The sequence below is a fragment of the Zootermopsis nevadensis genome, unplaced genomic scaffold (genome assembly GCF_977971745.1).
Source record: "Zootermopsis nevadensis isolate Lab colony 2312 unplaced genomic scaffold, Znev_1.0 Znev_ptg000006l, whole genome shotgun sequence".
NCBI classification, from domain to species: Eukaryota; Metazoa; Arthropoda; class Insecta; order Blattodea; family Termopsidae; genus Zootermopsis; species Zootermopsis nevadensis.
The window spans coordinates 6,725,075-6,743,333 of NW_028259138.1; the positions used below are offsets into that span (position 1 = coordinate 6,725,075).

Genomic DNA, 18,259 nt, shown 5'->3' on the forward strand with positions numbered 1-18,259 from the left:
CATTCTTTTATTGCTTCATAATCATGCAAAACATGACAGCTATTGTCGCTGACCAGAAATCGTGAAAGGCAAAGAAATACATCTGAACGAAGGTGGTCGGTGCGAGGGTTGTGATTTTCCATGACTTTTTATCTGTGCGTTGGTCTAGCGTGTTACCCAGCCACATGTTTACAATTTATGGTATAATTTGGTTAGTTATCTATGGACATTTTCAGCAGGCGGAGATCAAACATAAGTGGGAATTTAAAAGTGAATTGCCATTTAATGGTGAGTTACGCAAAATGTCTTCCTCGGCCAACGAATTAAGAGCATCAGGATTCGTAATTTTTAGAATGGTCTGTAATCAGATAGAATATTTGTTGTTGCAAACCTCATATGGTAAACATCACTGGACACCACCAAAAGGTAAGTTTGAAGCCATGAAAGATTTTGAAATGATATTTGCATTCCGTAGATCCTAGTAAACAATGTGAAGTAAGTTTGAGTGCAATCTGTAACATCAAAAAGGTTCTTAGAAATCATATTGGTAATTTGTGCTAGAAATACAACACAAAAATAACATTTACTGTAATATACGTAATTGCACACTTAATAAACCCCATTTAGTAATTATGTAACAAATTTAAAAATAGTTAAATATATGCTATTCTTGGTGTTTTATTAAATTGTTAAACATATAGACCAAGTCAGTTACTCTAGGCATTAAAATTTCTCAGACTTGATTCTCTATCCACAAAGGGTAATTTGTATATGCAACTCCATGAAGTGTATTCCATCAGATGCTAATAGTTGTTAAGCCGGGTAGATTCCTCAACCTTTGTACAACCTTAAGGTTCACAAGAGCTTGTACTGTTCCCCATCTTGATTTATCCAGTCCAGCAAGATTTGTTTTATTATTGTCATCCCATTTATGCATAGGTCTACAAAGTGGTCCCTTCCTTTCAGGTTTCAAATTCAGAATTCTCTGGTCATATCTTCTGGTATGTGTCCTGCTTTTCTCATTCTCTTTGATGTGAGCTTTGGTGAAAAGTATTATGTATCTATGAAGCACCTCATTATGCAGTTTTCTGCAGTCTCCAATTACTTTCTACCTTTTAGACCCAAATGTTATCCACAGCACCTAGTTCTGATAGACTGTTTGTGCTCTGCCTTTAATGTGGGGGATGAAATTTCACAATTGTACAAAATGGCAAAATTACCATTTTGTATACCTTTTCTTTCTTTCTTCATTTGCAGGAGGGTAGTCAATTAAATGAACCGAATGGTGCCAATCATTCTCAGATTTTAATCTGCTGATAATTTCTTACATTGAAATTTTTATTTGTTACTATTATGATTTTATTTTATTTAGGACATGTTGATCCTGGGGAATCAGATTTGGAAACTGCACTAAGAGAAACTGAGGAAGAATCTGGGCTAAGAAAGATGGATTTACACATTATTGAAGATTTTAATAAAACAATTAAAGTAAGTATCTTTTGTGTTTTTGATTTGGAAATATAGAAGTACATAACATTTAGATAAATATGGTGGAAATACTGAAATCTCTTTCAGAAGGTGAATATTTTGAATGTTGTAGCAGTCATGTAAGGTTAATGACATGCACAAGCACACACCCACCAACCTAACAGAATCAGTACATACAGTTGTGTAATTTTATCATATCTGTTACTATTAATTATTTGTTATTAACAGAATTATGGTATATATGTAATGTCAGAAATATAGTGGCTGCAATTTATTTGTAATGTTATCAAAGTTATTGTATGATCTCCAGTCAACTTAATATATAAGACTAATTTTTTGTATGTTAATGAATAGCCTATTATTCTTGTCTTATTGAACACTTTTCTTTGTTTCAGTATAATGTAAGAGGAACACCAAAGACAGCTGTTTATCTGCTTGCAGAATTGATCAGGCTTGATACACCTGTTAAGTTGTCTGATGAACACCAAGATTTTAAATGGGTACCACTAGATAAGGCATGTAAACTGGTGGAACATCAGACATTGCAAGAGGTACTCAAAGAATGCAGTACTTTTTTACAACAAAATCGTATATAAGTAAGTGGGTGCTCTTCACATTCGTTTGGTTTTGTGTTTGTCTAAAGTAAACATCTTACATGAAGGACCTGGTAATATAGCAGGAATCAACATTTGGATTTTATAAAGATGTGTGATAGTATTAGGTTGTTCAATGTGAAATGTGTATTGTGACGTGTTGCCGTGGGAGCAGTACAACAATGTCAATAAACAGTTTAGTTGTCTGTTTATTGACATTGTTGCGTTTGGCATTGTTGTATTCGTTTATAATTGTTATTTGTTTATAGACATTGTTGCGTTTGACATTGTTGTATTCGTTTATAGAAATTGTTGTGTCTGGCATTGTTGTGTCTGTTTATTGACATTGTATTCGTTTATAGACATTGTTGTGTCTGTTTATTTACATTGTTGTGTCTGTTTATTGACATTGTTGTATTCGTTTATAGGCATTGTTGTGTCTGGCATTGTTGTGCCTCTTTATTGACATTGTTGTATTTGTTTATAGCCATTGTTGTGTTTGGCATTGTATTCGTTTATAATTGTTGTGTTTGTGCTGATTCTTATTGTGTAATTTAATTTCCTATTCATTAACTTTTTAGGCTTTCTTCTATCTCTTTAATTAAACATAAATAATCGCCACTTTCGAGCTATTTTTCTTTATGAATATAAAATATGCAAATATCAATGGGGCCTTCGGAGAAAACACAGCTGATGAACACACGGTACATCAGTGGTTTAAAGAGTTCAAGTCCGGCAATACGCACCTCAAAAATTAAGAGCATGACAGGCCGGGCAGTGTGGTTGAGGATGATCATTTGAGAGCGTTAGTTAAAGAAAATCCATGTACAGTGGTTCCAGATCTTGCTACTAACCTTGGTGTAAGTGTGGGAACAGTTTCAAACTATTTGAAAGAAATTTGAAAGGTCAAAAAGCTTAATAAGTGGATCCCACATGAATTGAATGAAAACCAAAGAAAATGTCGTTATCAAGTTTGTTCATCGCTGATTTTACTCTATAAAAACGATACATTTCTTGATTGAATTGTGACGTGCAATGAAAAATGGATACTGTACGACAACCATTGACGATCGGCGCAGTGTTTTGATGCTGTTGAAAAGCCAAAACAATTTCCGAAGCCAAATTTGCACCCGAAGAAGATTATGGTGTCTGTTTGGTGGTCTGCAGCCAGAATTATTCACTACAACTTTCTGAATATATATATATATATATATATATATGTGTGTGTGTACACAGTAGATTCTGGTTACTTGGGCCATCGGTTAATCGGGGCAACCGTTTGTTTGGGATAAATCTTACAGAACAAACCTTTTTAACTCTTTAAGTGAAACTCGCATAATTGGGGTGGCCACTTAATTGGGCCAAAGTGTTCTAGTCCCTATGTGTCCCAGTTAACCGGAATCTGCTGTATATATAGAGAGATGTTGGGACTTTAGACTATGCATGTGGAGGGTTGAGCAGATGTTCATGAAATTAAATACTGGGATATTTTACAAAAACATGTTGAGACATTTCAGTTTTGGTTTAAACTAGCCAACAAGAAAGGTTACTTTACCTTAAGATTTACAAGTGTGTATGTGCTCTGGAGTAGCCACGGTGGTCTAGCGGTTAGAACGCTGGCCTTGTAATCCTGGGATCTCGGGTTCGATTCCTGGCGGTGCCCGATTTTATAACTTATGTTGGGCAAGGCCGTGGTCTAGGCAACACGGAGTTTTCCTCCGGGGGCTTCCCCGGTTTCTCCGTGGCATCCCAACAATTACTCCATTCACACACAGAAGAAAGCAAATGGCAAACCACTTCTGGATCATCTGCCAAGAACGTATATGAACAGGTCCCAGTCCGAGAAAAGGATGGAAGGATCCTGTTCATATGGACCTGTCGTCAGACAGAACACTAAATAAATAATGTGCTCTGGTTAAGGTTGCATCTTTACAGAGTTAGTAAGCAAAAATTTGATCTTTGTGAATGGCCAGAGAATTCAACAGCTGAGGTTAGCGTTGTAGCCTGGTATTCTTAATGTCCAAGGTTTGATCCCAACTGTTGACAGTAATATAAAAGGACCACCTCAGGAATCTAGTGGTTAGCTTCATAACGTAATATTCAAAGGCCACTGAGTAGCAAACAAACGTAGAGTTGTCTGATGTCAGTGACCTTTGCGTGGGTCAAAAGTATGGTGCCTGTCTGGTTAGGTGATGATGCCATCACAGAGGATTTCCCCTTGTTTTATTAGTGGCAACTATTGGGATCAACTACAGAGCATTGTCAAAAGTAAAATTTTGTGCCACATACGAAGGTCAAATTTCAGTTACTGCCACTTGTCAATGCAGCAATGGCCATGAACCTGCCTCCCCTGACTACTTATTCTGGTTGTTACTTATTGGCAACAGTTTAATGATCAAATCCACGCCATTTTGAATACTAGGCTGGTACACTAACCAGTAGACCATCAGGGTCATCCTTTTCATTATCTATATATATATATATATATAGTGTGTGTGTGTGGTTTAGGACTGAACCTAGGGTGTACACTAACCACTAGTGGTTATAATGGACAAGAGGACTGGTTGCTTCATTGCTTTTTAAGTTATCATGGTTTTATGGCTTTACCAATCACAGAAAGTTTAATTTCCATAAAACATGACCATAAGATGTTTACATTCTCATGTTGACATTTTTCTTGGGTGATCTGCTACTTTCCTTCAGTCCATCAACTTTGTGAATATTTGATCTGTAAACTTTAACAAAACAGTGTATGAAAATAAAAGTCACGTGTTGAGGCTAGACGAGTATGTTAGCCACAAATCACTATTAACAATTTTATTACCAAAAACGTCCCTCACAGCATCCATGGATGCGTTTTCTACGTAAGCAGCATCAGTTTTGTTGGAAGACTGTATCAGTGTTATTCATAATATTTGCCTAAAAATGGTTACGGTGCAGGACACCCTCTTCCAACATGGGGTTAGGATCCTTGAGAATAGTGTGTTAACTAAATCTGCATTAGACAGATTTAATACCTTTTAGGTTATATGGAGGGACATGATTGTAGCAACATAAAGTCTCCCATTAGACACATAGGTTTTTTACACAAATGAATGGTTTAACCTATACAGGATATGAAATAAAAACAATAAAAAATAAATACATAATGAAATTATAAACATGACATTTGCATGTGGTAAGTAAAAATAGAATAGAAGTTTTACTTCAGATTCAATGGAAACAGAACACTGACATGATGGCTGTATTAACCACCAGGGTTGGATGTGACTTAATCTAGTAGTGGTATGGTAATCCATCCATCCAATGGCTCTACAGCCCATATCAGGCCTTGGCCTCCTCTTTTTTGGGGGTTGGTGGTTTCTCAACAACTGATTTTTACAGGGTGGGTCATCGGCTACACGCCTAACCAGAACCGATGGAGCGGTTTGAGACACCTTTTATCTGGCCCCTAAGCATTGACCTGTCTGGCAAGGTTGGACCTACCAGTAGCTAAGCTACCGCCGGCATAGCTCTCCGCTTCAAATGGGGCACGCAATCTCTCCGCCACGTAAAGGCAATGTCTCAAGGGAGAGGGTATGGTAATATGTACTAAAAAATATGCAAGTTCTTAAGGTCATATTTTTGCAGAGTATAGAACATGACAGCTCCATGTGTGGGGCTTTGGCTTGCATTTTCACCCAGTATGACCAAAATATTTTTCTGAGACATGGTGTAATTATTCACTGTCAATTGAATCCTCACATTTATCACACATGAAAAGAAATTGATCCATCACTTTTTGACATTTCATATTAAGCCACCTGAATCCATTCAGCACCATTTTTCTTCTTAGTGTCATCAGTACAATGCACCACATGAAACACGAATGTTTTTTGTTGTTTTTTATACAGGTTAATGGTATAGGTTATGTTGCAGGCCCAGTTTTAAAACCTCTTGTTGTGGAAGGATTATTTCTGGTGATGCCTCATTCCACTTGAATCCTTCCTCTCCATGACAGGAGAAGGAAAGTGCGTCCCTTTTAAAAGGGAAGTGGCCAGTTTTTAGTAAAATTGCTACAAGCTGTTGTTGGTTGAATGGCATCACAATAAGCAACGCCTACTTGAGTAATACTAATTAGGTTTTGTACCAGGAACTTCACTAGTTGCTTCTCCACCCTACTTTCAGTGGTCTGTAAATGCAAACATCCAGAGACTTGTGACAGGCATATAAATGCAGGCAATGGAGTCTCAACCAGTCATTCATTCTTACATCCTCAAATATGACCATACATATAATGCTTATTCTTGATGCACTAATGCAACACAAAGCTCTCACCCTTCTTAGCAGAACTTTTCTTACAAACATGGCTTCTCCCCACATGGCTGTCAGTTTTTCCAGATTTTATGGCATTTGTGATATCAGTTTAATTGCAATTTCAGAAATGCTGGTTTTCCTTAAAAATCCAATTCTGTCAGCTTCTCCACTTTGCAAAAGAAAAACAAACATAGTTCAGTTTGTCATCTAAGCTCTTTACAGATGGCCAGATTCTATGGTGTTCTCAGTGACAAACCTTATCGTCTCTCAACTTCTCCCATGAATACCAACCAGTCATTTGACTAACAATGAAATGGATTATTTATCCCAGCAGCTCAGTGACGTGAGAGGCTACCTGTCTCACTTGACTGTCTCTTAGACCAAAACCTGAATCCTGCATCCTTAGAATTCACTTAACTACTTTAATTTCAAGATCAGGAGGCATTACAAATGGTTCTCCGATCTTTGCCAGGCTTCTACATGTGAGACCCCCGAAATGCTCCCTCTCTCTCTTTTTTTTCCGGGAGTGCTCCATGGTATCTTTAACAGCTTACAAACTCTGTGAAGTGACTTTTCTTACATTTTTAATCAGTTGCAACACTTCCTTCATACTTCCAGTCGTGTGTCATGTCTTATATGCACACCATCTCATAGGACAAAGCATCATAGCCTTTAAAAGAAGCTAAGGAAATTTTAAAGCGAAGGTTCTGAAATGAAAACCATTGACCCTGAGCTTTTAACATATTTATGAAACACCTATAACTTGCCCAGAAATGAAGGTGAGCCGACTACATTCGGCTCTGATGTTGTGACGGCGAAACTTCGAAAGGGGTTGTCATGTGTGTGGGGAGGTTAGGCCGATTTAGGAGAGAGGGGTGCTGATTTGGGGAAACCTCGCCAAAACACAGACGCTCACTCAGGCTGTAGCTACGGATCCGGTCGGCAACGTCTCTCCGGCTGGGTACCCCCTTCGAGGCGACCTTGGCTGGTATTTGTTGTGGTTGCCCGTCCAGATAAGAATTGATTTTGTTGTGTTGGTGGACGGAGCAACCACCATGTGTTTGGGTTATTTGTGGTCCCTCGGGGTGGTCAAGGCCGGAGAGGCGACTTGGAAATTTTGCCGAGAGCGAGCCGAGTCGTGGGGTTTGTTTTGTTGTTATATGTTTGTCAGTAGTAAGGCAACATATGACCCATGTAATGTGCATGTTTCATAATTTGTTTTAAGACAGTAAATGGTTTTATTTCCAATTGTACTTTGCTGTATTTTGAGTACACTCTTTTCAGGGGCGTTTGCCAAGTGAACCTACGACGTATAGAACTGAACACCTCCTCCCCCATTCGACTGTTGTTGAAAAGGGGAGAGTAGATCAAAGGTAATGTAAATAACATGAGATCTGAATTATATAAAATGTGACAGCTTTAATAAACAAGACCATTCTCCAGTCTTGCTGCACAATGGCAGGCTACTGTACTACCTTTCTGTGGGGCTTCATATGTTTGCAATAGCAAACTGCATGCAAGTAAAGTTGTCAGGGAAGAATGAAAACTGTTAATGTGTCCCTGAACGAACAGTATGTTGTGCGTCATACAGATCACGATGATTTTGCAGCTGTTGCTATTAAAATTACCAATTCTGTTTTGTTGTAACTAAACCAGCAGTAATAGCTTCTCACACAGCGCCTCAGAAATATAGGTTACAATCACATTCCAAACCTTGAGGCTTTCTCCTTTGATTTTCGGTACACTGACATGGATGAATACTTGCATACAACTTATTCCATGTAGTCATGTAAAGTAAGTGTGCAGATATGAGCTAAGAAAACTGTTTCAAGTTCCAAAACAAGAAAACTGTCCGCCTTACATACATATTCTACTTCATTTATGATTGTTCAAGAACTTCCATGTCACAACTGTGAAGGAATTCCAGTCATCTGTTTCTAAGAACTAAGTGCTGTCATTGGCAGCTCGCTTATGAACTCTAAATCTAATAATCATATATTTTAGTTCTGTCTGAAGCAAGGATGTTTTTGTATAGAAATGGTTTGCCTACAACTAGACTTTAATTTCACTGAATCCATGGATCACTGATATTATTAAAAACATGCAATTCAGTTAGTGTTAGTTACCACATTCATTTATTTGCTCTTTTGAAAGCTTTTGGTGCGTGGTACAGAATGTTTCATTGAAGGCAAATCTTGAGAAACGTGCATAAACACAGTGGCGATTGCTCCAGTATGGCTAGTAGTGTGCCGCCAGACCACTAAAACACGAGGAATATAAAAATTTTGTTGTTAGGGGGGGAGGTAACATTTAATTTCCACACTACCTAACATAACCAGGATTTACCACTGTTAGGTGTCCTCGTATGTTTCGAACTGTGAATGACGATTTATACAAATGTATTGAGAGTTACCAGTGCAAGAAGACTGAATTCCTAAATTAGAATAATATTTTTTAAGAGAAAAAATTAACATCCATACAAGCTGCAGAGGCCCCCATGAAAGAAGGGCGTTGTAAACAAACCGGAGATTACGACTCAGACTTCACTCTTGTCACAAGCCGTGAATGTTTGCATCATTTCTTACACTCTTCGTATCCAAGGAAACCATTAAATTGTTAAATCGTTATGCTCGGTACTGGGGCAGAATGGCGTCTGTGGTGGGTGATGCATCAGAGGATTCATTTTATGACAACTTGACGCTTGGACTTGTTCGTTTGTTAGGTAAGTGATTCAGAAACTTGAGGTAACTGAAGAGAGCAGCTAATAGTTAATAGCTAATAGTTGCGCGGCTGATCAATAATCTGTATTGTCATCCTTTTGTAGAACTCCAAGGTTTGTCGCCGTGTTCAAGAGGACTCGCCAGTGTACCCTATTCTAACCCAGTCCACACTCCCACGTCGTCTTTCTTTTTTGATGCATTTTAGTATGATTCATCCACGCCTATGTCTCCCGAGTGATTTCCTTGAGGTCTTCCGACTAAAGTTTTGTACGTATCTCCGCCATGCGTGCTGTATGTCCTGCCAGCCAATCCTAATTGATGTGTCCATCATAATAATGTTTGGTGACGAGTACAAATTCTGGAAGTCGTTATCATGAAATGTTCACGATCCACAAACAATTTTAATTCGTTATTTAAAATCGCTCGTGTACACGTAATTCCTATAAAGATTAGGGAATTTGAATTATCAGTGATCATTTTTGTTTAATCATGAACTTCAGCAGTTGTGAAGATGGCTGTCTTCGAATTAACTCGAACAGCGTAGACCTAACGTAAACGTCTAAGTTCCGATGTAGCTCTGTAGTGGTTAATATTGTTTCGTGTTTGAGGTATACGTTGTTGTACTGTTCTAATGTCAGCAGTGTCACCATCTATTCGAACTGAGGGTTTTTCTTACTATGCTAGGTGATTTCTGGAATCGTATCTTGGCCTTGTAATCCTGGGGTCTCGGGTTCGATTCCTGGCGGTGCCCGAATTTATAACTTGTGTTGGGCAAGGTCGTGGTCTAGGCAACACGGAGTTTTCCTCCGGGGGCTTCCCCGGTTTCTCCGTGGCATCCCAACAATTACTCCATTCACACACAGAAGAAGGCAATGGCAAACCACTTCTGGATAATCTGCCAAGAACGTATATAAACAGGTCCCAGTCCGAGAAAAGGATGGAAGGATCCTGTTCATATGGACCTGTCGTCAGACAGAACACTAATAATAATAATAATAATCTTGATCAGCGTATTTCCAGATCATTAACTATCACCGTTAATCAGAATCTCATCTCATTTGACTCTGCATTGCCGTTGAATGACTTGAAATCAGTTGATTAATTGATATATTATTGTTTTTTCAACCATACAGGTTACATACACAGCGTTGAATAACACGATGATTGTGCAACCGACGAATCGGAAGGGATGTGGTAGGAAGTGGTCATGATATTGTAAGTTACTACATCAGAATTTGCCTGGAGAGACAGGAAAATCATGAGAAACCCTGGTCTTGACTCCATCTTTTCCTCATTTGTGAAAGGAAACAGACTTTAAAATTCTGAATACTACGCCACGATCGCTTCTTTGCACATTATTTCCAATTCATTATTCACAATCATCTTCTCATTCGAGTTAAATAAACTATAAATAAATAAATAAATAAATAATAGGAGCTTCACGTGTCTCACACTTGTTTGTATCAAAATTGCCGTTTATCCTTTTATTGTTGCCTTATACACGTTCTCTTATCTGAGACCGACAACAATTAAGAAGGAATTGAGAAAGTTTTCGGTAAAAGCCTGTGAAGAGTGCCTTTTAAATTTCTACCTTAAAATGCTGTTAGTCCGTATATTGTATACTGTTCGGTCACATCACACCGTCTCTTAATGTTTCTTAGCAATTGGCAATTGTTGGGGGCTTGTATTAATCTTCAACAATGACATACATCTCAGTGGAGGCGTGATGTATGTTCATGTTAAGCGGTTTAGACCTATTTTTCTTGAGATGATTGGTGCCTTTAATTTAAGTACCATATAATTGTTATTGAGCGAGCAAGACAAGTCAGTCGCTTTGAGTTGTGAATGTCGCAATATTGTGTATTTTGTTTAATGCGATGTCCCGTGTTAAACGGGATCGTATATTTAGGAAGGACATTTCAACACTTTTTTATTGTACTGAGTATAATGACGACTGTTACTGCTGTATCTACCGAAATAAACTTTTCGAGGCTAAAACTGATAAAGATCTACCGTCGAGCAATGATTATACAGGATTGATTGACGGGTTTGGTCATTCTTTAAATGAAAAATGATGTCGCTTCAGCACTCGGCTATTCAGAAATCTTGGACTCATTCGGTTACAGAAATAACAGAGAAAAATATTTTTAGGACGTGTAAAAATTTATACTTATTTGTAGTTTGCCAGACAGTGGGTACAAAGCTTTCCAAAGAAGTTATATTTAAATTTTTATAAAAACAATGTTTCTATTTTTACTGCTTTATGGAAACTGGCTCTGTGTGGTGCAGAAAGCACGCCAGGGATACGGGAAGTTGAACTGGAGAAACGTCTGCCGTGTGAGAGAATGCTTCTAACAGCGTGGGAACAACGTCACTGCTGTACTCTGCCGGAAGACATGCGCCATTTCTATTTGTCAACCGATGGCTTCAAACTTATTTGGAATTATGAATATGCAGGTTAGTACAGGACACAGGTAATACAAATGTGCTTGGCTCTGTTGCGACACAACAATTTTGATCTCTGCAGAGCGCCTGTTAAAATAGCTCCGTCTGTCCGTACGCATGAAACAATCCAAGAGCTTATAAACCAAGTTTTTTGAAATTTTATTAAAAATTCTGTAGTCATTTCAGCTTGCCTTTAGTTCGGACAGTTTTTGACCACCGTGCGTAAGAGTATAAATACAGAAGTATATCACAATAGGTCGTTTACAATTCGTTTCAAACATTCAGGTTTTATAAAAGCAGGGCATTTCAAGATGGACAAACTCTGAAACACTCTGTACCTTGGAGTTGATTAACTACCTGCAGTAGGACACTGTTATTTTAATGTTTTATCAATTCCGTTGTTAGTGTTTTCTAATGTTCTCGAACATTCCATGTTCAGAACTTCCTTTCACCTCAAACAATTAAGTTGGCAGGGCCTAATTTTCCATTATTTTGACTTATGTTAAATCATTTGAGGTAGGCCTAGTTATCATTTAGTGATACGTTTAACATTGAAATAATACAACAAAGGACAAATATATGCGATGCTACTTTTGTGACTGGAGGGTGTCAGAATTAGTAATATTATAGAATAACTACAATCTTTATGACCGGAAGTTTGTGAACCAAAGGACAGTTTACGAGTGGGTGGAAAGGCGGACGAGTATGAACGATTGTCGGGTTTGGCGAGCATCCATAGTAATGTGTTCAAATGAAAAAAGATTGAACGGAAAACTGGGACAACCTAAGAATTGGTACTATAAAATTGGTTGGCAATTTTCTGGTGAGGAAGTGACATAAGTTGTGCAAGAATGATATAAGGTCCAGCACAACCGAAGAAGGTCGTCTTCTGGGTTGTTTCTCTGTGTAGTCTGGTAGACGTCATCGCCCTGATGATGGAGGCAGCAAGGACCTCTGAAACTTTGGTGAATTGTGGTCAAGATCTTTGTGAACATGATCTTTCTGTAGCATCACCAAAATACAGTGATGATCAATGTAAAATCTCTTTTTTTATGACATTTCATCTGTGAAGTTAGGTCTCTGAAACGTGGACGTGATAATGAAGGGCTTACCAGGTCATTCTATGTCGACGATAAGTCCCTTCTACTGAGAATGAGGATATGTGCATTGAAGGAGGTGGAAGGATGAATGTAAAGATTTGTGTTTACCCTACTATCATGTTGTTTCCTGGGGAGAATGAGGAAGGTCAGAAGAGTCCTTTGACAGGATAGCTGTTAATCCTGTCAAGATTTGAATCAAATACCTTCTGAATACTGTTCACAGTTGTTATACATATATTAATCAATTATCAATTCCGTGATTAATGTGATAGTGCTTGTTGCTTGTTTTTATTATTTTTATAGTTTTAGTTTTAAGTGCAGAACTATGGAACTGAGCTCATTTATAAGATTGTAGGTGAAAGATTAGTTAAGAATGAAATGTCACGGCTTTCTTGATAATACTGTACTAGTGACGTTTTGGAGTGTCTGAATACAAGAATGAAATATGGCAGTCATTTATTCATTGCCATCTTTGTGATTTAATATTAGAAATTTTCTAGCTGAATCAGACAGCTACACATTTAGAAGTTGGAAGCCCTTGTTCGCACGTTCTGATATGTATTTCAGGTGAAGTGCTACCTGTAGGCCATATGAAGATCAACTCAGTGTCTGAGTTGCGTCGCCTGGCTGGAGTAAAGAATACAGGGGATGCTGATTATCCCACTTTGTTGGATATAGAAGTATGTAGCCAGCAAGATGTCTCTAACCCAGCCAGACAGAGGCCCAGTTTTGGTGTGAAATGCAAGATTTTTGAAATTGACTCTTGCCAGGGAATTGGAAAGGTAATTTATTACTACAGGGTATAAAATTGAACAAATAATAGTTTGTAATCCCAGCCAACAGCCATGATTAAAAACTTCTGTAAGAGAAAGTATGTAGATAAAGAAGTGGGATGAGTTAAAATTATTGCCACATGCGGTAATTAACCTTGGTTTCATATACAGGAAAACTTGTATCCTGTACTGAAGTCTACTCAGATGTTCAGCTTTGTCAGTATGGTGTTCATTTCCAGCTCTCGAAGACTGTCTCTGCCTCACAGCTTGAATAATTTGCCCTAGATTACTTAACTGATATCAGTTGCTATGAAAGCTTCATAAAAATAGGGGTTATGTTTCAAAGTGAATGTTTTAAAATTATAAACTTGATGAGAAAACCACTTTATTTGGATATTTAAAAGTGAAATAACATCATAACAAAGAGAACAAATTTAATCACTTATAAATATGGCATTAGTCACCATAGGTTAGTGGTTGGCATTTTGCCACTGGACCCAAGGTTCGTGGGTTCACTCCTGGCCGAGGTCGATGGATTCTTAAGGGTGATAAAAATCCGTATCACAACTTCCTTTGGAGGTGAAGTAAAGCTGGCAGTCCCATGTCGTAGATTTACAGGATGTAAAAGAAAGAACCTTATGACCATATGAGATGTTTTGTAAGCAAAATTCAGAGGCCATTTCTCACCCAAGTCTCCTGATTAGCTGCTAGATAGCTCTGGCAGTCAAATCAGGATTGAGTAGAAATTGTGCAGCATCAGTGGGCTGGTCACTCACTACTCATAAATGCATACTACAAAGACTAGGAATCCTCCGAAAAGGAGGCGGCGAAAACCCACAACCGGGTTGTAGAGCCAAGAAACAGCAACAACAATAAATATGACATTAAATAGTGACTATATTTTAAGATGTATTTATTTAGTCAATTTGTTCAAGCTGTGCTATAGTTCAGGCAGCTAGAGACCTGGCTTAAATCTCATGTGACTTCAGTTGAGATTTCTCAATACTCATCTATCGCTGCCCCATGAGGTGAGACAGCCCTGACCAAGCAGCATATTATCATGCCCTAGGTCCTTAGCTAAGGACTTCATCTCTGATCCAGCAGTTGGCTGATTTTGGTGTGAAAAGATTGGATGTGTAACATGTGAAATTTCTCAGGTCACTTGTGAGTGCCACAGGAAGAGACTATTTTCTCAACAAAGTATAGGCAGCAATTGGGATAAACCAATATTTAAGGGAGGTTGAGAAATACATATTACAATTTAGAAACCGTTTGGAAAGGCTGGAAGACACTACATAACGAAAGGGCATTTGATATGAATCCATAAATGTAAAGGAAATAGGAAAAACAGACAATAGAAAATCTGACCAGTTTTGAGTATAGGAATTTTGGCCCCAAGTGATCATATTTTTGAAAAATAATAGATGAAGAAGAATCTTGTGTTAATAAATGAAATGAATAATTATAACTTGAACTTCATTGTAAATGACCATATTTAGAAATGAATTAAATAAATGGCTAAGGGACTTTTACTTTCTTAAATTGACAATAATCTGTCAACATGGAGTAAAGACGGAGGAGACAAAACTACCATGACACAAATGTAAGAACATATAAGAAAATTGCTTTGCAGGTATGTCTTGTGTATGCAGATAAAAGTGACTGTGAATCTGACCTGAAGAGAGAGGATCCCAAGATATGGCTTTTGGATAGAAGTTTTCAGTGGCACTTCCTGGCGGAGGGCTTCACTCAGTACTTTCGCATGTTGCTGATCCACCAGGGACTTCCACAATGGCAATTTAAATTCACACCCATGGGACTCACACCATGGGCTGAGGTACGTTTCCTCGTATGCTTTCCAATGTAAAGAAGCAAGGAACAGTGTCATATGGATTATTGGCATGTATCATGTAAATATTGTGCATTTCAAGTCATTATACAGGAAAATTTTATGTGTTAAGAGGTACAAATATTGCTTATTCTACAAAGATAGTTTACATAGTTTGCTTAGTGATGTAGTTCATCATATCACCATTAAAGAGTTACTAAATTCTAAATACCATGCACTTGGTGGTTTGGCATGGAATGACACTATTTATATTATTATATGTGGAAGGCATAACATAATAATAATAACCAGATATGGAATCCTATCACACTTAATGTTTTAGTTTTTAGACGTAGACATGACAATATATGATTCACATTATTTTATGTGTGCTGGGGACCAAATACTGTTGAATATAATGGTTGAATTAGATAAGTAAAAATACTACACCTGCAGACGTGACTTGCCAAACTGTGCCACACAGAATTACTGCCTCCTTCTGAGGTGTAGCGTACACACAGATACTTGGATAATGAGATTATGTTCTGTTTTAGCAAATGTTCGTGCTTATTGCACCTCACCTACTGCAGAGTAGCCTTATGACACAAAGCATGGACTGGAGTGACATGCCATGTAACCACCTTGATCCTGCCATCTTCAAAACAAGAGGAAAGAGCTCCAAAAAGAAAGTGGATACAGCAAAGAGCAGACCATCTTGAACATGAAAAAGTAACTATGTAACGGCCAAATATCTTTGCAAGACCTTCCTCTGAAAACATATGTTTGTGAATTAAAAAAGTACTGTAAAGTAATTTTTCCTTGCCTTACATCATTTATAAATGGAGTTGCCTGGTTGTGAGAATGGATAAACACATATTCACTTGATATTACAATTTTACTAAAATTTGTCAGCACATTCCAGTTTCATTCAAAACTACACAACAGTAACAGATCATCATCTATGGTGCTTCGGCCAGATTTTGGGCCATGACTTTCCCCCTTTCTCGGAGGTTTCTTGGTCTTTGAAGTGTGCTTTTGTGAGTAGTGAGTGACCAGCCCACTGACTCTGCATGATATATACTCAATCATGATTTGACTGCCAGAGCCATCTAGCAGTGAATCAGGAGACTTGGGTGAGAAATGACCACTGAATTTTGCTTAAGAAACATCTAGTTCATGCTTATAATGTTCTTTTACATGCTGTAAATCTACGACATGGGACCGCCGGCTTTGCTTCCCTTCCGAAGGAAGTTGTGCTATGGATTTTTATCACCCTTAAATGGCTGCCTTTTGGTTACAGAATTAACAAGGCCATAGTGGCACTGGCCTAACAAAGGAAAAAGACTGCACTGACACATGTTTTCTCATCATAGAAGGGTTGTACACACTGTTCAGTTTCACAGTGTGTGAAGATGGATTATGTGTGTATCAATCAGTGCTTTAAGGATTACCATACAAAACTGAATGTATAAATACTTCACAGCCTGATAGATGTTTCCCACTGGTGTACAAATTCATAAAATCTTTATACCTGTCACATGAATAATAACAAGATATTTTAATTCCATAAATATGTAACACTTTCTTGAATAGTCATATGGCTTTCAGAAACAAAACAAAACAAAAAATTCTTAGGCTGATCTTTGGGTGTGTGGTGGTGGTGGTGTTCTTGTTTTTTCTTCCCCCCCCCCCCCCCCGCCCCCATGAAAAGTGTTCTTATTTCACAGTTCTAGAGTCTGGTTTAAAAGATACATTCAATTTTTCATAAGGATTGTAGGAACAGTCTGTTGGGCATTGTCCATTGTCTGAGGTATATTTGAAAAACATGTCATTTCATCTTCAGGTGATGGTCATGGTACTGAAACTTTTTTATTTTATTAGTGACAATGATTGGAATTGTATCCAAGACCTTTAGAATGTTTGGTTAGTATGCTAACCATAAGTTCACAGGAGCAGCATTCTTTTATTTAAATGGCTAGAATTAAATCCAGTCAGTGGTTTTTAAATAGTGTACTGTAAAGGTTAAATGTCCCTCCTCAGTTGCAGTATAATGTAGCTTGGGGACCTAGCATGCCTAACTCAGGCTCTGAATTATCATTCTTTCACAGCTCTGTTAGTAGGGCTGTCACCTTAAAGACTTCAGTCATATCTTGGACACACTTCATGTGGCCCCTCGGTTTTGATTTGTCCAACAATATTAGTCCTACTAACAACCAGGGTTTGATCCTGAGCAGGAGCAATGGATATTTTAACTAGCCTCATCATCCAGACTGGCTCTGGGGCCCACCCATCCTCGTATTTCATGAGTGCTGGGGTCTTTTCTCCAGGGGTAAAGGTACGGCTGAGGCGTGATACTGACCACTCACTCCCAGTTTAGTGTTGGGATCAAGAAAGGGTACGAGCTATACCTCCTCTCCTCACAGGTGCCTGTATGCCATGTAACAGGACAAACAGCTTTACTTTATTAGACCCGCTAGCAGCTATGTAATGGCTGGCTTAGCACACAGTTTCATCAAGATACATGAACTCATCTACTATGTGCCTAATCCATAGAGATAAAAAAGAATAAGAAGAAAATTACCTAGTCCAGTGACATCTAAAGCCTTGCAGTAGGTGCTGTTCATGTTGTTAGTTTTGTAGTTGGATTTAGGAAGTCAGTATGTGACAGATATAAACTAAAATTTTGTTTGTGACATGTATGTATAATGTGTTTGATTCATTTACTTTATCTGAAGAATTTATCATTGTGATGAATAATCAAAGAGATAATTCAATCCTGAGTTTCATACTTAAAAGACATTAATGTGAGTGCCATTTATGGTATGTTAATTTTATAATTTTGCTTTCATATTGATAACTTAGCATACATAACAAATGTGTATATGTTAATTGTAAAAATAAATGTTACATATCATACTCACTGCCTAGTCTAAAGTGACCTTGATTATCAACATATATCTGGAATGTTCTTTGTGGACAGAGTTCTTATGATGGACCAATGTCTCATCCAAGAAGTCCTTCACAATGGGAATACAAA

The 18,259-nt window shown here is 37.9% G+C and overlaps 2 protein-coding genes across 7 annotated transcripts; both read left to right on the forward strand.

The window, feature by feature from the left end:
* Nucleotides 1-6: 6 nt before the first annotated feature.
* Datp (purine phosphoribosyltransferase family protein Apf) lies at nt 7-11,487 on the forward strand. Of its 4 annotated transcripts, none has more exons than XM_087343633.1 (4): nt 23-405; nt 1,352-1,467; nt 1,863-2,063; nt 11,366-11,487. In XM_087343633.1, the coding sequence occupies exons 1-3, from the start codon at nt 165-167 to the stop codon at nt 2,061-2,063; spliced, it is 558 nt and encodes a 185-aa protein (XP_087199759.1). In that variant the 5' UTR covers nt 23-164; the 3' UTR covers nt 11,366-11,487. The 4 variants fall into 4 exon arrangements, with proteins under 4 accessions (XP_021935374.1, XP_087199759.1, XP_087199758.1 ...); XM_087343632.1 differs by lacking the exon at nt 11,366-11,487 and adding an exon at nt 5,445-7,609; XM_087343634.1 differs by lacking the exon at nt 11,366-11,487 and adding an exon at nt 2,642-4,865.
* Nucleotides 1,946-18,142, forward strand: LOC110837465 (tubulin polyglutamylase complex subunit 2). 3 transcript variants are annotated; one of them, XM_022079606.2, is made up of 6 exons: nt 7,737-9,078; nt 11,366-11,533; nt 13,189-13,403; nt 15,028-15,231; nt 15,777-15,951; nt 16,523-18,142. In XM_022079606.2, exons 1-5 carry the CDS (start codon nt 8,922-8,924, stop codon nt 15,939-15,941), a joined length of 909 nt encoding a protein of 302 aa, XP_021935298.1. In that variant the 5' UTR covers nt 7,737-8,921; the 3' UTR covers nt 15,942-15,951; nt 16,523-18,142. The 3 variants fall into 3 exon arrangements, with proteins under 3 accessions (XP_021935317.1, XP_021935298.1, XP_021935286.1); XM_022079625.2 differs by lacking the exons at nt 7,737-9,078; nt 16,523-18,142 and adding an exon at nt 1,946-2,063 and having other exon boundaries at nt 15,777-16,034; XM_022079594.2 differs by lacking the exon at nt 16,523-18,142 and having other exon boundaries at nt 15,777-16,034.
* Nucleotides 18,143-18,259: the final 117 nt, after the last annotated feature.